This window comes from Dama dama, chromosome 9 (genome assembly GCF_033118175.1).
Source record: "Dama dama isolate Ldn47 chromosome 9, ASM3311817v1, whole genome shotgun sequence".
In the NCBI taxonomy this organism is placed as follows: Eukaryota; Metazoa; Chordata; class Mammalia; order Artiodactyla; family Cervidae; genus Dama; species Dama dama.
In genome coordinates, this window is record NC_083689.1 from 97,338,529 (window position 1) to 97,363,325 (window position 24,797).

At 39.9% G+C, this 24,797-nt stretch overlaps 1 protein-coding gene and 1 pseudogene across 2 annotated transcripts in view; both read right to left on the minus strand.

The window, feature by feature from the left end:
- Window positions 1-24,797, minus strand: part of LIX1 (limb and CNS expressed 1) — a 53,476-nt gene that overhangs the window by 20,858 nt on the left and 7,821 nt on the right. For both annotated transcript variants that reach the window (XM_061149502.1, XM_061149503.1), the window contains exon 2: window positions 13,252-13,415. In XM_061149502.1, the coding sequence (XP_061005485.1) occupies window positions 13,252-13,415 (164 nt within the window). The remainder of the gene's footprint in view (window positions 1-13,251; window positions 13,416-24,797) is intronic.
- LOC133063061 (U2 spliceosomal RNA) lies at window positions 18,951-19,078 on the minus strand (annotated as a pseudogene).

Below are 24,797 nucleotides of genomic sequence, written 5' to 3' on the forward strand. Positions count from 1 at the left end.
CTGTCAGACTTGAGAGCCCAGATTTTTAACCACAACACTATTTTGCTTGTCACAGAAATGGTCACCCACCTTGGAATAGAGAAGAGATATAATTTGGCTAAAGTCTCCCAGCATTCCCCAAATCAGTATAGATAGTACTTTAGCCCAAGCTAAATACGTGCTACTGCATGGATGGTTTTGACATAAGATTCCAAGAATATCTCCTCCCATTCCCACATGATGAACTCAACTTCTTTTAAAAGAAAAGGCCAAGGAAGAAGCAGTGTAGTGTCTCAAGAAACTGTGCTCAGTGATGAAGGCATGTGCTAACACTTATATTAATATCATCGTCTCTCCTACGTCCTTTTGGTTCTTTTCTTCACCTGGACTGTAGGGATAAGAAAATGGAGAAAGACCAGCTGTGACTAGAACAGGAGATCAACTGTCAGCCCCTGTTAGAATTTTCTTGTGCAGTCTGGAATTGTTCTCTTGATTAAGAATGGAGCCAAGATGCTATCCAAAAGTCTACAAGCAATAAATGCTGGAGAGGGTGTGGAGAAAAGGGAACCCTCTTACACTGTTGGTGGGAATGCAAACTAGTACAGCCGCTATGGAGAACAGTGTGGAGATTTCCTAAAAAACTGGAAATAGAACTGCCATATGACCCAGCAATCCCACTTCTGGGCATACACACTGAGGAAACCAGATCTGAAAGAGACACGTGCACCCCGATGTTCATCACAGCACTGTTTATAATAGTCAGGACATGGAAGCAACCTAGATGCCCATCAGCAGACGAATGGATAAGGAAGCTGTGGTACATATACACCATGGAATATTACTCAGCCGTTAAAAAGAATTCATTTGAATCAGTTCTAATGAGGTGGATGAAACTGGAGCCCATTATACAGAGTGAAGTAATCCAGAAAGATAAAGACCAATACAGTATACTAACGAATATATATGGAATTTAGAAAGATGGTGATGATAACCCTATATGCAAAACAGAAAAAGAGACACAGATGTACAGAACAGACTTTTGGACTCTGTGGGAAAAGGCGAGGGTGGGATGTTTTGAGAGAACAGCATCGAAACATGTATATTATCTAGGGTGAAACAGATCACCAGCCCAGGTTGGATGCATGAGACAAGTGTTTGGGGCTGGTGCACTGGGAAGACCCAGAGGGACCTGGTGGAGGGGGAGGTGGGAGGGGGGATAGGGATGGGGAATACATGTAAATCCATGGCTGATTCATGTCAATGTATGACAAAAACCACTACAATATTGTAAAGTAATTAGCCTCCAACTAATAAAAATAAATGAAAAAAAAAAAAGATTAAATATGATTAAAAAAAAAAAGAATGGAGCCAAGAGACTTGAGAGTTTTACCACACAAATTTTAAGGGTTTTACCTCAACAACTTTAAGATATATTTGGTAACCCTTCAAGAGCAAAAAGTCATTTAAATTAAACTCCAGCTCCACCGGATAAGAAATTCTCCCAAGACCAGCTCCTTCTGGCTCTTTATTTTATTTTGGATGTGAGATCATTGACAAGCTACTAGGAGCCCACAGGGTATGTTATAAAGACCATTCCTAAGCCTTGGCCAGCAGTCCAAACCGAAAATTCAAAACCTTTAGTTTTCATGGTAAGATCACCTGGGGAACTTGATAACATGCACATTCCCAGTCAGAGTCTCTTCAGATGGACTGCAGTGGGGGTCTGCATTTTAACAAGCTTTCCAGGTGATTCTGGGGCAGGTGGATCCAGGACTATCCTTAGAGGAATGTCGCTCTAGCTTCTGTCCGTTCTGTGTCTCATTTCTAATCAGCAGAGGCAGAACCAGGTTTTGTGTGGGACCTGAAGCTTACACAGTTTGAGGGATTTTGTATGAGAAAAGCAATAAGAAATCACACATTTTAAACACTTGACTGTGAATTTGAAGTAACCTATGCAGCAGAAGTTTCACTGGCTTCACGGTTGAGAAGAACAGTCTCTGGTCACTACCATATGTGGAGCTTTCCCCTTCACACCAACTGATTCTCTTATGCCAGCTGGGTATGCTACAGCTCATTTCAGTTCAGTTCAGTTGCTTAGTCGTGTCCGACTCTTTGTGACCCCATGAACCGCAGCACGCCAGGCCTCCCTGTCCATCACCAGCTCCCGGAGTTCACCCAAACCCATGTCCATTGAGTCGGTGATGCCATCCAACTATCTCATCCTCTATCGTCCCCTTCTCCTCCTGCCCTCAATCTTCCCCAGCATCAGGGCCTTTTCCAATGAGTCTGCTCTTTGCATCAGGAGGCCAAAGTATTGGAGTTTCAGCTTCAACATCAGTCGTTCCAATGAACACCCAGGACTGATCTCCTTTAGGATGGACTGGTTGGATCTCCTTGCAGTCCAAGGGACTCTCAAGAGTCTTCTCCAACACCAAACTTCAAAAGCATCAATTCTTCTGCACTCAGCTTTCTTTATAGTCCAACTCTCACATCCATACATGACTACTGGAAAAACCATAGCCTTGACCAGACGGACCTTTGTTGACAGTGATGTCTCTGCTTTTTAATATGCTGTCTAGGTTGGGTATGCTACAGTTTAACTCAATTCTGAAACTGTCCACCTGGAGCCAGCATCCGATTCCACAGATGGCTCTGTCCTACCAGATGACCCCGCTTCAGACACCAATCATAAGTCCCTCTGTTTCTGATCAAACTGCTAAAAATGACAGATTCCTACAACTCCTTCCTCAGCATCCATCATTTGCTAGAACAGTTCAGAGAACTCATAAAAATTAGTTACCTACTAGATTATTGATTTGTTATAAAAGGATACAACTCAGGAACAGTCAGAGAAAGATGCATAGAGCGAGGTGTGTGTGGAAGGACCCCGTGCTTCCACACCTTCTCCCAGCACCACCAACCTAGAAGCTCTCTGAATCCCACCATTTAGGACTTGTATGGAGGCTTCATAACATAAGCGTGATTGATGAAATCTTTGGCCACTGGTGCATAAATCAATCTTTAGCTTCTCTCCCTTATCAGATCAGAGGTTGGGGCTGAAAATTCTAAACTTCTCATCATACGGCTGATTCCCCTAGCAACCAGGCTCCATCACTAGGAGCTTCCCCCAAAGCCACTTCATTAACATAAACTCAGATGTGGTATAACCCTTTATTTGTTATGAACACTAAAAGATACCTTTATCACTCTTATCACTTAGGAAATCCTAGGGGTATCAGGGGCTGTTGGGCAGGAGCCAAACCAAATATGTATGTCATCATGAATCTCAATATCGCAATAGTATATCCACCTCTGCTAACATGAAACAGCCTAATTTCTCACTAGAGAAATTACTTTTACACAAAAGTTAGGGATAGTAGCATTCAGGTTGAAAAAAATCATTTATGACTGTTCTTCTAAAATTAAGACTTTAGGAAGTATATAGGCACTTCTAATTTAACTGAAGTCTCAATATTCCTTTTTACTCAGCAGTTCTTATTTCTTCATGATAATTTTTCATGTATCATACTATACAACAGAAAAATTAAACCAAGATTTATTTGTGGGTCAGTATGCTGTCCTGAAATAAAATGGTAATTAGTCCATTTTTTAGGATGTACAGAAATTTTTAAAATTCCTTGAAATAAAATTTAGCAGTCATGTACATATTGTAAACAAAAATGCCTAGTAAGATACTAGTTTTATTGTTAATTATTGATAACAATACAAATTAAAATTATTATAAGTGCATTACTACTCACAGAAACATTTTCCAGCCAGGATGACACAGTTTATATTCTGAATATTAACTTTCCTAGTATTCCTCATTTTATTAACAGTTTTTCCCATGCTTTGTCTTAGAACATGTATTGAGGGACTGTTTCTGGATACTAATATTTTTCTGTTCATACACCCCAACTATATGGCTTTTGAAAGAAAGTCTGTGGAAAGATATCAATATAAGTGACTTTTCTCCATCTTAAACAATAGAGTTTTTAGAATTTTTTGTGTTTGCATTTTAAAGACATCAAGAAAAATAAAAGTGTGCAGATCCCAAATCAACTTAGGTGCACTTTATTCTGTGCCTGCCAGTGGTAGCTGAGGAGCTGAAAAGTGGTCGGTGAGGAGCAAGGTTTTTTGAAAAAGACCCGTCATGGATTATCCATTTGACAGACTGTGTCTACATGTAGACTCAAAGTTGAAGGCGCCATCTCTCTGGGGCCAGCAGCAGGTCAGTGTTATTTAGTGGCATTTGCTCAATAGCACGTCGGACCCAAGGGGCTCTCCCAAGCTGGGACTTTGCAGGTGGCAGAACCAAATAAACGGACTCTGTGCGAGGTGAGAATTCTTGCCCAGATTTTTTAGGCTATCAAGTCTGTCATTCAGGTGGTGGGGGGCACTTGCTCGTGTGACTCGGAGTCCAAGTCTCAGCAAGTGACTTGCAGAGTTTGCGTGTACGGCCTGCCGGCTCTGGTCAGTGTCACCAACACCTCAGTTTCATCCTGACAGCAAGCCTTCAGCACAAAGAATGCCACACAAACCAGGCCCTGATGCTAATTGTCCCCCTTTCAGTTCTTTAAGACCTTGACTGCCCTGGTCTAAGCATGAACATGTGCATGTGTTCCAATTTATCTAATTGTAGATATATTAGCTTTTTTTTTTTCTTTCCAGATGGTGATGAGAAAAAGGGCAACCGTTGAGACTCAATCACCCAAGTTAATATGGTGTCTCTTCCCCCGTAGGTCAGGCTGGCTGTAAATATATTGGGAACAATTTGGAGCTCTGTGTGTGCTGGGAATGGGGGGTGGTCTTTGCTAGGTGTGGGGGAGGGGGCTGGTCTGGGAGTCCAATTTTCAGGGAAAACTCACCCAGTTCCTGTCAACTGAAAGAAACGTTTCATGCACATGGTGGGTCAGAATGTTATTTTTATAATATAAACCACCTGGCCTCCTCCTCGTTTACCTCTGCTGCAAATGCTATTCTACACACATACCTAGACCCAGGTCCCTGGTAACTATTACAAAACCATGTTGTATTTTGCTCCTTGAGGTTTTTTTTTTCTTTTCCCTTTTTTCTTTTCTTCTAATTCTTTTTTTTTTTTTTTTTCAAGTTAAGGTGAAGACAAGATGGATTGATCAGGGCTCAAAGTTTTGGTTTATTTTTACAGTTGCTTTGATGTAAAAGGACTTGGCTCTGATTGTGTGGAGAGAGATGCAGGAATGGGGTGGGGAAAGGTGAAGTCAGCCTTTCTTCCTCACTCAGCAACTCCTAAGACTGTGAGCATCTTTCTAAAGTTTAACAGCAAAGGCTGGGGAACCCCTCTGGAGATTGTCCCAAGTCTATTTACCTGGAGCCTTTCCCCAAGCATTATCTTTCACTATATGTGGAGGTTCTATTAGGAAAAGGAATATGTGACTATCTCTGTTTATTTTGCTTGATGAAAAAAAAAAATTGTTAGCAAAGAATTCTGGGTAATAACCAGGTCTCATTAAAACAATATGCACTTCCAGTTTCACAGGCAAGCCATTAAATCCTGGATCATTAGCTGACATATGACTTTCAAATGGGAAGGGGTTTTAACTAATCTTCCTATCTTTGAGTCTCATTAGTTGCCAAACAGGATGCTTTCCTGTGGAGATTTCTACCAGGAAATACCTCCTTTAGAAGTTAAGTTACATTGCATAGCATGTCGTGCGTCAAGGTATACAAATCTAGTGACAGAGAAGAGGTCATGGCTGATTTCAAACAGTAATAGTTGACATTAAAACAGCATTAGTGCAAGGCAGTAGTCTCAATTTTATGGCAGGAACTAAATCTTTCTTTGGAGCATGGAATGTTAAGGCTAGGCCTTATTTAATAATCAGTAAAAAGAGAACATTACAATTCCATTTAGCCATGATTATGAATTAATCAAATTTTCTCCTAGCCCTTCTCTCTTGGGAAAAACTTAATTTTATAAACTTAGTTCATTGTGATTTAATACTTTAAAACAAAAAGAAGGATCATGCAACCTATGAAAGTCTAAAACATGTTCTATATTTGATAGTAAAGTGTGTTTATTGCCTTAAAAATGTTGTTCAGTTGCTGTCATGTCCAACTCTTTGTGACCCCATGGACTGCAGCATGCCAGGCTTCCTGTTCTTCACTATCTCCCAGAGTTTGCTCAGACTCATGCTTGTTCAGTCACTGATGTCACCCAACCATCTCATTCTCTGTTGCCCTCTTCTCCTCTGCCCTCAATCTTTCCCAGCATCAGGGTTTGTTTTTTTTTTTTTCCAATGAGTCAGCTCTTCGCATCACGTGGCCAAAGTATTGAAGCTTCAGCATCAGTCCTTCCAACGAATATTCAGGGTTGGTTTCCTTTAGGGATTGACTGGTTGGATCTCCTTCCTGTCCAAGAGACTCTCAAGAGTCTTCTCCAGCATCACAGTTTGAAAGCATCAGCTCTTTGGCGCTCAGCCTTCTTTATGGGTGGTGGCAGGGAGTAAAGCACATGTTTCAGAGTCGGGAGGACTTGAATCCTAGCCCTGATGATGTAGAAGTGTGCTTTTAGGTGCTTCATTTACTCTTTTTGAGTCTTAATTTCATCATATAAACTTTTGGGGAGGGGTGTGGACTAGAGATACTATAGGCCTAAAAATAACTGAAACAAATGAAACACACCTATCCTTCTTCTGGGTAGTATGTACCTTGGGAAGGCAGTTCCACATGACTGGCTGTAGAAAAGTAGTCTTTCCAGGCAAAGGCTTTGGTGTGAAAACCAACTGGCATAAAAATGGAAGGCCTCTCAGAGACAGTGCTTTGGAAGAAGTTCATCTGCTCTGAGTGTTTTCCCACTTACTTCTCCCAACTGTGTGTGACCTTGTTACACAATGCCAAATACTGGTTGAAAATGAAAAGAAAAGAAAAAAAAAATCCATCAACAGATTTTTTAATGGAAAAATTAAATGTCTCAATTTTTTTTTTAAATTTTTATTTGTTTATTTTTGGCTGTGCTGGGTCATCATTGCTGCTAAGGCTTTTCTCTAATTGCAGAGTGGAGGCTACTTTCTAGCTGGGATGTGTGGACTTGTGTGGATGGCTTCTCTTGTTGCTGAGCATGAGCTCTAGGGCATGCGGCTTCAGTAATTATGACTCCTGCATTCTAGAGCACAGGCTCAATAGTGGCACATGGGCAACTAATTGCTCCATGGCATGTGGGATCTTCCCAGACCAGGGATTGAACCCATGTCTCCTGCATTGGTAGGAGGATTCTTTACCACTGAGCCACCAGGGAAGCCCTAAATGTCTCAATTTTATGTGGTGCTTGGCATGACACAAAAAACCCAAGTACCACAAAATAGGTGAAGAAAAAGTATGGTACCACAGTGAATTAGCGTTCTAAACTTCAAATAAATTACACTATCACATCAGTGTTTTAGCCAGGGGATACCTTTTTTATACAATCAAAACTCATATACATAAATAATCACATGGTGTAGTATTATAGTCAAAAGAATTTTTATTTTTTATTCCAAATAAGAATAAAATTCTATAACCCAAATCATTCTAGCAGACTATAGGGAAGACTATGTCACTGGCTTGAAAACAAAAACTTGAATCACAAAACTTTTAATCAAATATAAAATAAGAGAAAATACTCAATTAAGTTCCCCCTTTCAGATATGGAAACAAAAACAGCTGCTGAAACAATGAGTGGCTTTCCTTCTGAGTTCATCAAGAGGGGAGCCAGACGTTGAGCTGATGGCTCTTGTGTTGCTCTTATTGTAAAAAATGGAAATTATTGCAAGTTTTCATGGTCATGATATGTGGCTAGGGAAGGATTAACGGCCTAGACAAAAATGACATGGAGAGAATACATCCAAAATGCATGAATTCGTACTTAATGCCTGCAGTATTAGAAGATAGTTTCTTTATAAAAGATAATAAAAAAAAAAGATAATAATCACTAATGTGTTTCAGTATAACTTTCTAAAAGAAAAATAGTAACAATTGATTGTTTTATTTATTGTTTAGAAATTAAAAAACAAATCATATTTTCACTTCTCTTTTTCTACAGCAAAGTAGTTTATGAAGGCATGGTTAAAAGGCAGATTTATGGTTGATTTATCTCCCTCTGGCTCTCTGTTTTTTGGGGGGTTGTGGCATCAAAACTAACTGAAAATTCTTCAATTAGTCTTCCTGGACACAAGCCTCCCATTTACTTCAGTGGGAGGTTTCTTTGCATAAAACCAGTGGTTTGTGTCCACCAGAGCCTTTTGACTGCTTTCCTTTGATTAATCAGAAGACTAAGCTCAGTCTGAATACCGCTTTTCTAAAGAATGAATGGGCATAATCTCTTAGAGCTTTCATGAACCAGAAGGATTAATCCTGCAATCCAGTCCCATACTCCACTTCAAGTATTTTCAATTACTTGGCACCATTGGAGGTGACGTCCATGGCTCAGTAAGAAGGCTACTGCTGGCATAATGATTTCTCCATGTCCCAGCACATGGTCTTGGCGTTAATAATCCATCGTGAAATGATTTGCAATGCACAAGGGTAACATTTGATTACGTGAGAGGCATTGCAGGAATGAGCATTTAGGCTCTCACAGACCAACTGCTAGCAAAAATATGACGAAATGTTATGCAGCGAAAATAGCATTTAAGATGGTTTCTGAACAAACCAAGAAAAGTGGAAGGACATTGATTTTGGAGAAATTTTCTTTTTCTCTTTTTTCCTTCCTGGCTCTCCTTTCTCAAATCACATTTCTGGGGGCCAAATGGGTTAAGATTTGGCAGCCAATCACCCAAGCACATTTTCAAAACGTATTTGATTCAGGAAATTCTGGATCTTTTAAAGCAAGGATGTTAACAATCCTCCTGAGAACCTTAAAATATGATGGTTTAAACATAAGGAAAAGGAAACCCTGAAATGATCAGAGAAATCACCAAGAGGCCACCTTGCTGAAGAGTTCAGTTTTTAAAATTTTGTTTCCTATTTTTCAGAGACCACAAGGAAGATGGTAAATTTACTACATATGGAAAGTCTTACCATTTGGGATAGAAATTTATGGGATGATTGGGAAATTCATCGCTCTCAAGGCAGCAAATACAAAAACAAAGCATTAAAATTTCTTAGACTTACATCCTCTAGATCCATTCACAGATCTGTCAAATGTATTATATTCTAAGTACATTATAATAAATGTAGTTATTACATATGAACAGACATAACACATCCCTGGGTGTGAGTATGGCCAAATCTTGGTTATGTGAGATTGTGGGTGGAGGAAAAGTTACTTTGCATAAATGAAATTCAGAGAGAATTAGAAGGTTTTTTTTTTTTTTTTTTTTAATCAATAAGTTCAAATTAACCCACTTTACAAACTAATCACAGATAGGAACACAATAATATCAGCTGATTTTAATGTTACTGATTTTTCCTTCCTAGCCCACCATCTTGCAGAGTTAGGTGAAATACCTTAGTTGATGTATTATGTTGTGTATAATAGTATATACTGTTTTGTATATCAGTCAATAGTGATACTATTCTAAAAAAAAGGACAAATATAAACATCATTGATTTTTTGGATTTGTTATTCATCATTTAGCTGTTCATTCAACTTCCCTGGTGACTCAGATGGTAAAGAATCTGCCTGCAATGCAGAGACCTGAGTTTGATTCCTGGGTTAAGAAGACACCATGGAGAAGGGAATGGCTACCCACTCCAGTATTCTTGTCTGGAGAATTCCATGGACAGAGGAGCCTGGTTGGGCTACAGTTCATTAGGTTGCCAAGAGTCAGACACGACTGAGCAGCCATCACTTTTTTCCTTTTCAACAACATTTATTAGGCACTTACTATATGCAAAACACAGTAGTTGACATTTTAGAGATATAAGGATAGAGACTCTGTCCCTGAGGCACTTACATTTTATTATAGAGACAGAACATGCACATAAGTAGCTCTTGTTGCTGCTTAGTCACTAAGTCATGTCCCACTCCTTTGTGACCCTATAGATTGTAGCCCACCAGGCCCTTCGGTCCATGGGATTTTCCAGGCAAGAACACTGGAGTGGGTTGCCATTTCCTTCTCCAGGGGATCTTCCTGACCGAGGGATTGAACTCAATCTCTTGCATTGTAGGCAGATTCTCTACTGCTGAGCCTACAGGGAAGCCCCATAAGTAGCATAAGGTGAAAAACATTAAATACTAGAAGAGCAACAAGGATAACTCCTTTGGAAAATCAGAGGAGGTAGAGACTTCTAATAGGAAGATTCAGGGAAAATTCATGGAGAACATGGTATCTGAGTGAAGTCTGGGAAGATAGGCAGGGTTTAGACATGAAGAGAAGGTGGCGATAGCACTTCATAAGTAGGTCACACTCACATATGTCTTTCTTATTTATCTTTTCAAAGATATAGTTTTTTATTTTGTTGACCAGCTTTGACAGTTTTGGCCCTATTTCATATCAGATCCCCCAAAGATATCCTGCATATAAACCCAATCTACCTTAAAACAAAACAAAATCCCCCCAAACAGTGAAATTAATGACAAAAGTCCTTTGATCCATGAACAGAATGCTGTTGCTAAGTCTCATACAGTCACAGAGCTGTGTAACTTTTGTTATGAACTTGCTTGGAATATGGTGGGCCATTTCAACATGAAAATCTGTGCTTCTTTAACTCAAAGAAATTTTCTTTGTATTTATTTGTATTAATACAAATTCTCTTTGTATTTATTTCTTAGTATTTATTTTGTCCCCTTATTTCCTTTGTCTCTTTCTAGAACTCTTATTAGATTAATGTTTACCTCCAGGATTAGTCCCGTATTTCCTGTCTTGTTGTCTTTCCATATCTTTGTCTTTTTTGCTCTAAGTTCCAGAAAATTTACTTTGTTATTTAGTTTTCACTTTGTTATCCTTTATCAGTTTGGCTGTGATCTATGTCTACTCATCTGCTTACTCACTTTTTTTTATTGTTCTAATCTTGTGATCACATTTAAAATTTCCTGTTTCCTGCTTGCTTCTTTTTTCATAGCTATTTTAGGGATACTTATCTTTTCATAATTTTCTGAAGATACTTTTTGTAACACTCTTTTAGGTACTCTGCTATTTGAATTATTTCTGTTCTTTTATTTGTTTGCCTTTTTTCTTTTGCTTTTCTTCAAATGTTTGGTGATCTTTAGTCCTTTGACATTCATGGACAAAACAGTAAAACCCAGGTTCATTTAAGCAGCTGGGAAGACCTTGCTCTGTGGCTGAGTAGGTCTGTTTTCTTAGGAGGCCTCCCCTGAATGGAAGTCTGGTGCAAGCTCTGTATGAGTGGGCAGCCTTCACCTTGAATGCTCAGTGGTGGACCCGCAGACTCACAAGGATTAGAGAATCCTCTCCTCAGTTGCTGCCTTTCTTTCCCGTCCCCTGTTCCTCATTCATGCCTAAGTGTCTAGGGTTACATCAAGTTCTGCTCTAAAGCTTCTAGACCACTTTCAAATCATCCTCATCAGGCAATTCACTTTCACTAGTCAGAGGTAAAAATCTACAGCTCAGGGCAGAAGGGGGCAAGACCCCACTGGCTGGCAGTGTCCGAAGTTTTGAAAGCAGTTCTTTAAAATTACCCCATGCTACTGTCAGAGTAAGTCTTCTGAAACACGCTTGAATATATCTTGCACCTGCTCAGAATCTTTCAAGGGTTTTGATTTTATATAGAATAAAACCTGTTCTTCATTTCAAAGCATGAAGACACAGCTTGATGTGAGAGCCTAACCATCTTCTCCTACCATTTGCCTGCCACAGACACACTTAGGCTCCTCACATTCTGAAAACGCTTGTAGCTCTCTCATTCCATGCCTGTGAACACTCTGTTCACTAGGCTGAGAATGTCATCTTGCCTTCACCAATTGGCAAAGACACCCTCAATTGCACATCTCCGTTTCTGATTGCTTCCTGTGAATTCTTTTTTGACTTTCCCTAGGCAGACATACGGTTGTGGGTCTATTTATTAAACTACATCTTCCCTTCACTCCACAAAGGATTTGAAGTAATATAAAACAGATACATGGCAACAGGATGAAATAAAATGAATGGGGCACACCAGGTTCAAAGGGAGAGTAAAGGTAGAAATATAAATAATATCAAGTATGAGATTAGTCCTAAAAATTACATGATACAAAATTTTATAGTTTATACTACAAAGAGATATACTGAAATCTTGCCTCTAAACTTTTTAGTTGTCAAAGCTAAGAGGGGAAGTTGAGTTCTTCTGAGTTTCAGATTGTCCATAAACTATATTTGAGGCATTTTTGCCAGCTGTTGAAAATTAAGAAAGTTTACTGCACCAAAGGGCTATTTACAAAGGTGACTGGTAAACTGAGAAGTTCTTACCTTTATGCCTTCATTGACCCTTGAATATAATGATGTAATTACTATAACTTTTTTTGTACATTTCTTTCCTCAAAGTATGGACCATATATCCTCATTACTTGGCCCAGTGCTTGATATTTCCTAGTCACTCAATGAGTATTTGTTGCACACACTGGATAATCAGATGCTGATTGTTTGTACAAACAATATAGGGGTACAACTAGAAATGCATCATCATTTATACCCCTTTCATAAACATAATAAAGAATTAGCCAACTGGAAGAATCTTTATACTAATGATCAGAACAATACTTGGAATACCTCTATAATGAGATAAACACATTGCATGTATATCTCATATGACTCCCAACCAACCCCATGGGTATTATTCCCTATCTCAAAATCAGGGAAATAGATAAACGTTTCCCCAAGGTCCACAGGTATTCAAAGCAGAACTTGGGATTAGCACAGGTGCCTGAACCCAGCCTGAACCCAGCCCTGTGACTCTCAACCTTTGCTGTAGGTTCATGCTGTGGTGTATAGTACATTGATTACTATTTGATTACAAATTTCATGAACATGAAGACTTTCTACTGATGGAAAGGCCCTGTTGGAAAGACTTTGCCCAGGTTCCTTTGTTCTTTAAGGCTTATTCCAAAACGTTTGAGGGAAAAAGCAGCAGCTATCAGGCAAATAAAATGTTATAAAATTCGTTTTCCACCAAGCAATATCAGGGGGTAGCCCCCTAATTAAAAAGTACTCAATTTAAAAACCAGAACCTCTGACCAATTTTTCTCTTATGTAATGGAATATGGCACAACTTTTTTTTTTATTACAACCAAGAAAACTTATGATGTTACCATTTTATAAAAAGGCTTACGCTATTTTACCTCAGTCAGCTTTCACTGATCGATCTATGGTTTCTTACCTGAAAATTTCCAAAACAGCTTCCCCCTGGGAGGGTCACATAACTCACGTAGGGTGGTCCAGGAGATGGCAGCGACTCATAGACCACCACACCTTCACTGGGGAATGCAGCCCTCTGCTGCTGCTTGCTTTCCCAAAATTCCTGTAACATCGACACAACGTTCACTGAAAAAGACAAGAAAAATAATCAGTAGTTAAGGATGGACATACCTTGGCAAAAACAATATTTTATTTGTGGGTTGGACCGTGTAACATGTCATTTCCAGTGTAAGGAAAACAGAGTATGTGTATGCTCTGGTGGGGTGCTTTCAGATGTGAAAGAGGCAAATACTATTTAACACAAATGTGTTTAATTTTTCATGAGCATGGCTGAAGGGGTTTGGCACCATAATTTTAATGACATTGCCGCATGTTAAAATTACAATTTAATTTTTTATATCAAATTTAAAAATCTCTTCCTTCTTTGAGAATTTCCCTTAAAAATTCTGTCTAGAGCTATGATTATCCATGAATCCCATTTCTCACAGATCCATAGACCTGCAAAGGAAAAGCTAAATTCAAGGGTAAAAATACAAGCAACAAAACTTTCATTGGAACTCACCTATTATAAGATTTAAGAGGAGAAAAGCAGAGAGAAGAAAACTTTTCCATGCTCCTCTCCACCCTAATCTAAAGGAGAATGAGGGTAATTGTGTAATAAGCAAGAGGCTGGGAGGGGACGGGGGGAACTGTAAGTGAAACTAATAACATGGAAACCTTGTTAAGGACCACGTCTGTTAGATGACTTCAGAAAACATAGTAATGGCTATAGCCATGTGTTTTGGATTAAATGACCTGTGATAGCCTGCAGAAGTTCCAGATCAAATTAGGTTGGTTTGTTTATCCTCTGCTGCAAATTGAATTGTGGAAATTAACAAGGATAATAGAATTGCAGCGTCAAAGGAGACCCTATAGGTCATGCAGGCGAAGGTCTGCTTGATGCAGGAATTCCTTGCACGGCTCCGCTGACGGCTGCTCATCTGGCCTGATTCTGAACATGTGGAAGGACCTGGTACTTGGCACATCTTAAGGTGGACCATCTCAAATGCTAATGGTTTTAACTATAAAAAGGTCCTTTTAGGGAGTGAGCTGGAATCTGCATTCCTATAAGGTTCATGCAAGTGGGCTATTTCTCATTTCTGGGACTCAGAGAAATTAATCAGTTAATCCCCATCTTCACAAGAAAACCCACTATGTACTTGAAGGTGGCATAGGAAATATGTTGTTTTTGCCTACCTGGCATTTGCTTTTCCTCTTTGTAGGAATAGCATAAAAGCTTTCTTTAAAGAACCACCTTTATTTCAATCATGTCTTCTCTAGGGCTGAAGGATGGATATTACAATCAAAGTCAGGTCACTTAGGGTCAATAATTTTTGTTGGGAACAGTGGAAGACTGGATTCTCCTTTTTCACTAGATTGTTGGGGGTATAGGAGAGAAGTGTGGTGCTGCCTAGGCAAGAGGGAAATCACGGCTGAAAAGAAAGCCAACATAGAGAAGGGCAGAACCAAGAGACAGGGAAAGAAAGACTAAGTTCTCATGTCATAGTTTGAGCTCCTGAACCAACACAACTGCTTTTTCCTTAAGCCATTTTGAATTGGTGTCTCCCACTTGTATATGAAAGCATGCTAACGTAGAAATTTCTCAGGTTTCCTCAAGTTCCAGATTAAATACCTTTTTTCTTTCAAACATTCTTTGTGTAGTACGATGTCTAGGCCTTTTGACATCCTCCTGATATATTTCTGAATATATGTGCTTCAAAATGCAGGGCTTTGCTATTTTACAGGAAATCAGGAGAGTCACAGTTTGACCTGGAGGCAAAAATATTTCACAACCACCTTCTAAGCTGTTGAATAGAGCATCTGGCTCTTTCACTTCATTCTTAAGTCACTGATCAGCTTCCAGCTTTACAGGGCATAGTTCAGGAAAATTATCGAGATGCCTAAGGAATAGGATGTCTATATATATTTAAGAACTGCAATTTTTAGTATTTAAGATGTGTTTTGGGAAATAAACCGGGAAATATAAGACTGTCAAGGGGGATAATTGAATTAACCAATAAAATGTATGCTGATTGGTCAAGGTGAGCTTGGTAATTACAGACATTTTTCATTCATTCAAAAATATTTGAAGTGATATTTTCTACCAGTTGACGTCACTCAGAATAGAACTTTTATTTCCTAAATTGTATTTCTGCTCCTTATCTTCCATTTCCTCCCATGTCCAGGAAAGCAAGTATTTTTTGAGCCAGCTGATCTGTCTTTCTACCTGTAGGTGACCTCCAGAATTCAGCAGTGATATCTTGAAGCCAAAAACCAAAACCAGTGATCTGTTGCTCTGATAGTCAGCAGGGGCCATTAGGCTGCTATTTTAAGTTAGTTCATTGCTGAATGATGTTCAGCCAAGACCTGGAGTAGGAAGATGAAGACTCATACTTATCTAGGTAAAATGAACACAAGAATTTTGGCATGTAAAGCTGTGTGGATTAGAGTTCAAAGTACATACTAAGTAAAATTTATGTAGGAATAAAAGTAGCAGTTTTCAGATCTTTTATTCTGCAACTTTGAAGGATTTCTTTGATGGTCTTATGTATGTCATCACCTCAGAAGAGTGCAACATATGTACATGCACACACACAACTCATCTTTCTATCTCTATCTCCTCTTGTCGGCTGGAAAACCAGATGAATGGAGTGCAGAGGGAAGAGGGCCAGCTTGTTGTTTGGAATTTCCAAGATCAGCATATCTGAAGATGCTTTATTTATGAAACATACACTTCTTTATTTTTTTGAAGTATTAGCAACAAAGTTCATGGACAGCGTCAAAGAAAACGCTAGCAAAGGGTCAGGTATGCTGAAGAAAACCACCCCAATTTGAGGAAAGGCCTCATGGCACAGTTTAGACTCCAGGTGCAGCTGCACCTTCAGAGACCAGCCAGTGATCCCCCCTTTCATATTACAAACTGAGGCCACCAAGCATGCAATATCCCTCCTTACATCTAGGGACCCATCTGTGCATGTGCTCAGCACCACCTTATTTCCTTCAGTCTCACGTGGATTTGTGTCGCTTCTTCTGGGCATTGTTCTATTAGTCATTCTCTTGACCTTCTGTTTTTAAATGTTTCTCCTACTCACTGCTTCTCAGCAGCCATACGTGTGGGCAAGACAACAATAAATGAATAATCAATCAAAAGAAGTACTCGACCTTGGGACAACTTTTGGCTACTAGTTATTAAAATATTCTCAATATAGCCCAAGCTGATGGAGAGAATATTCTGTATTGCTCTCTCTGCTTCCTTATCTTCCATTCATTTTTAACCCACCGCAATCTGGTGTTCTGCTATATTAAGCTACTGAAACGACTCTGGCAAATATCACTGATTCTAACTTTCAGTCCACATTTATTTGACCTCTAACTGCATTTGACACAGCTGATAAATTTCTTCTAGAAATTCTCACATCCCTAGCCTTTTCTGACTGTATTCTCCCTGTTTCTATCATTTCCTCTGAGTCATTTTTATGGGTCTCTTTCCCTCTGCTCACCTCTCACGGTGTCTTGCATGAGAGTCTTGTCCTCGTCTTTTCTTGCTTCACTCTATTGTTCTTGAATGACAGAACATATTTCCATTAATCCATCTACCATAATATACACTAATGGTTACACCCTCCTGTAACTCCAGCTTTGTTAACAGATATTTCCATTTGTTTGTCGCTTGGACTTCCCTGATGGTTCAGACAGTAAAGCATCTGCCTACAATGCGGGACACCTGGGTTCAATCCCCAGGTCAGGAAGATCTCCTGGAGAAGGAAGAGGCACCCCATTCCAGTACTCGTGCCTGGAAAATCCCATGGATGGACGAGCCTGGTAGGCTACAGTCCATGGGGTCGCAAAGAGTCAGACATGACTGAGCGACTTCACTTTCTTTCTTTTCTAAATTCAACATATTCCTCAAACTCAAACCATTTTCTTTTCCATAAACTACTTAAAAAGTGGTATTATCATCTATCCAGTCATACAAATCAGATAACTGACAGGAACTTTCAACTTAATTTCCTCTTTCCAGACCTAATAAGTGCTAGAGTTCTGTCACTTCCATATCCCCATGTCTCTGATAGTCACCGCTTCCTCTCAGTTAATATTGCCATTACTTCATGGGTTCACATCTCACCATATATACCACAGTACCCTCCTGACTCCAGTCACCCTCCCATCTAACCCATCCTCAGTTGTTTCCAGGTAATCTTTCTGAACCTTATGGTTGATTAAATCACTCCCATCTTAAAATGCTTCCATGAGTCCCTCATTACGTGCAGAGCAAATAACTCCTTGTCAAGTCACAGAAGCCCCTTTGTCTTGATCCTCTTTCTCATTCCAAACTTCTCTCCTCAAATCAAATCCCAGGCCCCCCTCTCCCTCATGCTTTTTATGCTACTAGCAAGCCCTCTTGAATGCCTTTCCATTCCCTGTCATCTTCCTGGCTGGCACCTACTCATTTGTTTTTTTTTTTTAAAGACCTACTTCCAGCAATAGATCCTTAAAAATGAAAACAGACCCAAAATAATCTCTAAACCCTTCCCGTGGAAACTGCAGTTCTCTGAGAGATAGCATGGATATCACTTGGGGACTTGTTAGAAACGCAGGGTCTCAGGCCCCACCCCAGGCCTACTGAACCAGAGTCTACATTTTTAACAAGATTCTGAGGCAATCTGATGCACATTAAAGCTGGAGAAGCCCTGGGTAGGGTAGGAAGAAGTTGCTCTTCTCGTCTCCTTTACCACGTGCCTATTATATGCCAGGTATCAGGCACTTTCTCATTTAATTCTTACAACACCTTCTGGAAATAGGCATTATCATCCACAACTTAGAGATAAGAAGTTCAAAGATGCTCAGGGTACAGTCCAGTCACACAGTTATTAACTCAGCCTTGGAATTTGTAACTTAGTTTGGTCTGGATATATAGTCTAGCTCTCTGCTCATCCTGAGCCACTCCTAATTATAATGGAATTTAAGTTGTTTTCATGCGTGTCTAACATCTATTAGAAGGATTTCAGAAGCATAATAAATGTTGGTTGAGTAGCTGATGCCATTAAAGTTATGCAAGATATGCCGCTTTTGTGAAGCTGTTGGTAGGCAAGGTGTAGGGGACTCTGCACAAGAATTACTTCACCTACCATTTTCTATGGGCCATTTTTCTGACGCTTGTCTTTGGCAGTCAAACAAAGCAAAGGGTTAATATTTGTATATTTCCATACACGTGATATGATACATTTCCAGCTTGGAATTGTCACAGTGAATGGCAGTCCATGTCATGTGAACAGGTGTCCTGATCAACCTTCAGCCAATACTCTGCTCTGGCTAAAAGCAACACTGTAAACACCCAACAGTCATGGGCTTCAGAGGGGGCTGGGATTAAGTCTCACATTCCAGTCCCTCCTTTCAAGGAAAAATGACTAAAGAAGAGACCACAAGAGGAACAAGAGCAAATGGCAAAAGACTAAGGAAGGCCTTGGAACCAGTTTCCTGGGAAGAGGGGCATGAACACAAGTCAAGGTCAAGTCTCTCTGCCTGAGTGTGCCTTCTCCCTGAGGGTCAGGGAGCTATAGTCTGGAACACATATTTTTGGGCTATGCATTATTTCTCTCAGAGTTTGGTGAAATTCTTTTTGAAGAGTCTCTCCATTGTTTGAATGGACACTAAAGGAAAAGGGCTTTTATTCATAAGCCAGGAAAAGATAACATTAATCATTCACGGGGAGTCTACACTTGATCTTAGCCAAAAGGCTGAGAAGTGATCACGGGGAGTCTAGACACCGGACAGGAGAGAGGCAGTGAATCCTGAACTGGAGATCCAGAGAAATCAGATGGGTAACAACCGGAGTCAGGACAAGTTGAGTGACCCTCCAACTTCAGGGTTTAACGATCATAGGCCATCCATAGGTCTTGCCTTTGTCAAGGCAACTGTGTTTAACTGGAAAAATTACTACTATACAGAAATAGAATATCAAATGGCTGAGGCTGGGGGTATGAGAGGAAGTGGAAGGAAAGAGAATTGTTGGGGAGATCCTAGGAAAGATTCCTTTTTGTGACTTTTATCAGATTATAACATCTGAGAGTTAAAAAAAAAAAGGAAAAACAAATTAACCTCTGAATTGACTTTGCACATCAGACTTCTTAATCCACTCCATTGCTCCACATTGCTTTCTCAGACACATGTAATAGACCCTGTCCTGGACTAAATATTTGTGTCTATCACACATTCATATGCTGAAGACTTAACTTGCAGTATGATGGTATTAGAAGGTGGGGACTCAGAGAGATTGTCAGGTTTAGATGAGATTATGAAGGTTAGATGTAAACTAATAGCTCAGTTGGTAAAGAATACGCCTGTAATGCAGGAGACCCCGGTTCGATTCCTGGGTTGGGAAGATCTGCTGGAGAAGGGAAAGGCTACCCACTTCAGTATTCTGGCCTGGAGAATTCCATGGACTATCTTGTCCATGGGGTTGCAAAGATCTTCAAGGCAAATAGATGGAGAAACAGTGGAAACAGTCACAGACTTTATTTTTTGGGGCTCCAAAATCACTGTAGATGGTGACTGCAGCCATGAAATTAAAAGACGCTTGCTCCTTGGAAGAAAAGTTATGACCAACCTAGACAGCATATTAAAAAGCAGAGACATTGCTTTGCCAACAAAGGTCCGTCTAGTCAAGGCTATGGTTTTTCCAGTAGTCATGTATGGATGTGAGAGTTGGACTCTAAAGAAAGCTGAGCACCGAGGAATTGATGCTTTTGAACTTTGGTTTTGGAGAAGACTCTTGAGAGTCTCTTGGACTGCAAGGAGATCAACCAGTCCATCCTAAAGAAAATCAGTCCTGAATGTTCATTGGAAAGACTGATGTTGAAGCTGAAATGCCAATACTTTGGCCACCTGATGCAAACAGCTGACTCATTTGAAAAGACCCTGATGCTGGGAATGATTGAAGGTGAGAGGAGAATGGGATGACAGAGGATGAGATGGTTGGAAGGTATCACCGACTCAATGGACATGAGTTTGATGCCCAACTCTGGGAGTTGGTGATGGACAGGGAGGCCTGGCGAGCTGCAGTCCATGGGGTCACAAAGAGTCGGACATGACTGAGCGACTGAACTGAACTGAACTGATGCGGGTTAGAGCCCCACAATGGGACTGGTGTCTTTTTAAGAGCAGAAAGAGACACCACAGCTTCTGCGCTCAGCCTTGTGAAGACACAGCAAGAAGGCAGACGTTTCCAAGTCAGGAAGAGGGCTCTCACCGAAACGCTGGCTCTGCCAGCAACTTGATCTCGGATCTGTGAGAAATGCTAAGGCATTTCCGTTGTTTAAGCCACCCAGTCTATGGCATTTTGTTCCAGCAGCCCAAACTGACTAAAACAAACCTCTTCGGCGGTTTTGAATACTTTTGTATCAATAAGAAGACAATTTGCTATGCAGTTTATAGGCAGTATTGTGGGTACTTCCTTTCTCAGTGTTTTGAAATTTGAACATGAGAGTCTCCAGAGGAGTGACTAGATCTCTGAGCAAGTCTTTCGTAAGTGAGGTTTCCATCTTCCTCCAGTTTTCTTTCTGATTATAAAATTCAGCATTAAAACTTCACAGAAGACAGTTGACCAATAAAGACATCCAACAATGTGGAACACCTTAACCATCTAACCTTTGACCCTTTCTAGCAGAAAACCTCAATTAGCTTCAGCAAAGGCAGTGACTTTACTTGCCCTTGAACACATACTGCATGTTTTTTTTTCCCTGTGCTTTGGTTCAAGTCCTCCTTCCTACCCGGAGTGTTGTTTCTGCCTCTCCTTTCTAGCCATCCAATTTACTCTCAAATTTCAGAGGAAATGCCACCTCCTCCATCATGCCTTACTGCCTGATTCCAGCCCACATGAATGGCCTTTCCTATGCTCTTATTCCATCAGTGGCCCTGTGTCTTAGCACTTAATCTTCTATAAACCATGCTAATAAAATGGCTGTGGTGCTCCTGGCTAAATTTATCAAGTCAGACTTGGCTGGGCTTACTTCTGGCCAGAGGAATGAAATGCCTTGGGATAACAATTCATCTTATAGAGAAGAATTGTATGTTATTTACCTCAGAGCAGATTGTGATTCCAGAGGACAGGAAGTCTGGTTCATTCTTCTCTGTATCCTCCTTGGTATCTAGCACAGGCCTGTTCATCTAGAAGCAGTTGCTGAATTCACTTGGACTCTAAAAAATACTACATATCTGAACCGTGCAATTGAACCAACACACAGAGGAGAGGTGAAAGTACTATGATTCATGGAGAGATCAAGACTTCCTTCTAGAATAGGAGATTTCTTACATGAACCACCATGGTGCCCACGCAGCCTGGCTGTGTTGGTGGTAGCCATGTCTCAGCTGGAGATGGTTGAGTAGGTGCAGGAAGATGAAGCCTGCATAGGGTGATTGCTAGTTGCTTGCCAGCTAGGGCTTTACTTTCATGATAACTAGAGCTTATGGCTATCCTAAACAGCGATCTAAGTACTTTTGTCTTAAAGTGTCAGTTCTCTATTTATGTTGACTGCCTGGAGCATAGCGTTGAAAAGGATTTGAAAGTAGTCTCTGGGATCAGCGGAACAAAACACCACAATTAATCAGCAATGAGGCCCTGGTCTATCTGGGGACCCTGACCTTGATGGCATAGAGTCAAATAAAAAAAAAAAAAAAAAAGGTCAAAATAGGCCTTTGCCACATAAAGATTTACTGCAGAAATAAAGAATTCATAATTTGTTAACAAAATATTAGACTGCTACATTGTATAACAGAAATTATTTTAAGGTAATATTAGAGCTCTAAAATTTATGGCACAATTAACTAAGTACATTTAAGGGGAAAAGTAGATAAATGTGGACTGAAAAGGACAGAAAAAATTATGCAGGGGAGGAGAGCCTAAGCTGAATCTCCTCAGAAAAATGAGATTTAGACCAGGATGGGCAAGGGGGTAGAAATTATGCTCCCAAAAAAGTGATAGTGGCATCTGACAAAAAGAGTAAGAAAAATAGTAATGCCTCAGTGGAGGAATTGTGTGTGGGAGTGATAGGAAAGTATGCCATGAGGAAGGGGGTACAACTCGATAAGCAACAGGCCGAGGGGACTTTGCTTCTTTTAATAATTGGAAATTAATTCTATTGTTCTGGTGCCCCGGGCAAGTGGGTGAGAAAGGCAGGGGCACGGATTTCCTTGTCCTTTGTCTTTGAGGTGCTGTGCTGTCTGTAGAGGCTCCATTCATGAAAAACAAGGGCACAAACACAGAGAGAGAATGTGCGGTTGCTCTTATGCATCTCGGTGAGCCCAGGAAAAATGTTTCTCTGGTAGGAGCTTGAGCAGAAAAATCCATGAGGAGTGGGTGGGAGATGGAGCAAGCAGAGTGCTCCTTTGGCAACCTGGAAGGAAGAAGCATGAAGCCTCTCAGAGGGCTTTTATCCTAAAAACTTAGATCTTGTCATTTCCACAGATTGGGCATGATGGAGATGCCAACAGGGACACATGACCTATGTTTTCATATGGGAATTCTGAGATTCAGAAGATGTAAATGTGCCATGGATTATAGCATTTGTTACAGGAGAGCCCTCAAGTAGAGGTTTTGGTTCAAACACAATGAAATGGGTACTGAATCATGTCTCTCCCCATTTTATCAACAGGCAGGCAGTTTATTTAGGCAGTTAAAAGCATGGCCTCTGGAGCCAGAATGCCTGGGTCTGAATCCGGTCTCTCCTGTGCAGAGATACCTACCGAGCGCCCCTGTTCTATCTGTAAAAGGCAGTATTTACAGGGTTGCTGTAAAGCTCAAAATGGAAAATGCTGAGAACAGAGTTTCACGCATAGTAAGCACTGGAGGGTTAGCTATTATTTGTGGTTGCAGAAGGTGAAGGAAGAAAGGAAAGGCCATGATTATACGCTTGCACATTGCATCTTTGAAACTGATTGCTCCTGGATTGGAAACCATATCATTAAACATTCTGAAAATAGTCTCAAGTCTGAAAATCCTCTAATTGTACACGTTGCGCTATTTAATTTGTCTAAAATATGTGAGGAATTCAGAGATGGAAATGAGAAAGCTCTTTTAATATCATTCACTGGTAAAGTCAAAGCTTCATGATAGCCAGAAAATAAAGGGAAGAAATACTACATGTCTCAAAATCTGGAAACACGGATGTTTGTCCAATTTTTCACTTTCTAATGAATGCTAATGGTAACAGACCTGCTCTTAGGAAAAACTACAGAAAGGAACTAACTCTTATTTCAAATTAATGTTAATAACTCTTATGCTTCAGGAAAGTAGAAACACTATAGTTCATTGCTCAGTTCAATTACCTAATATGAGGTAAGTCCCGACTGGAAAGACAGTCATTTGTCAGCAATAAGGGATCTTAAAAGTATGTCATAAATCTATCAGAAAAAAAGAACTCATTTCTTCATGCCTTACATGAGAAAAAATTCTAGCTGGTTAAAAATTTCCTTTGCCAAAAACTAAGACAAATTGGAAAGGTTACCATTTTACGATAAACCAGTTAGAGGCTTTCAAGATGAGGAACATAGTTTCAGATTGATTCTCTGCCTCCAAACAGATGGATTTATGGTATGTAATATTTTAATATAATCTTCAACTATAAATTACTCTTAGCAGGTGATATTTTTAAATAAAATTAATAGCATTTTCTGTTCTAGCAATTCAATCACATATACCTTGTTTTTGTAAATGTGATCCACTAGTTTTATTGAGGAGAAGCATGAAAAGGACTCCCAAATAATTTAAGGAGCAAGCTCAAGGCATCTTGCCAATTTGCCATTCATGCAAAATTGGGTTCCTTTAGGTCTTGTGCTTGGCTTGGCAAACACTAGGACAGTGACCGACAGAGCCAGCTGTCTAAATATTTATAACCATTCTCAGGCTCGGACAAGTTTTGATCAGGCTAATGGAATCTTGCTGACACCGCTTATGAGTCGTGTACGACATGCGGGAAACTCGGGCTACCTCTTCTTTTCTGTAGACACTCTCTCAAAGGTAGCCACAGCCACACACAGAGATGAGACCGCTTAAGAGTCTTGCTTTGTTCCCAGCATTACTAGCTTTCTTTTAGTTATTCTCCAGAGTCATTGCCTCGCTCCTGCAGCAGTTGGGAAGCGGATCGTCTTTCTTCTTTTGTTTCCTTTTTCTTTTCTTCTGATCTGGTCCCTGTTCTCCATCCTCAACACTTTCTCTGAGGGAATTAAGTTCTTTAGGATGTTTTATAAAATTAACCTCTTGGAAGACTCTCCAATATATACAAAAAAAAAAATTACATCATTCTTTTTAATTTTCACCTTTAGAATTTAAAATTGAGCTATAAATCATTTGGGGGAGAAATTTAAATAACACTTTTTTTTTATTGGAGGATAACTGCTTTACAATGTTATGTTGGTTTCTGACATACAACAACATGAATCACTCACAATTTATCTATCTATCTATCTATCTAT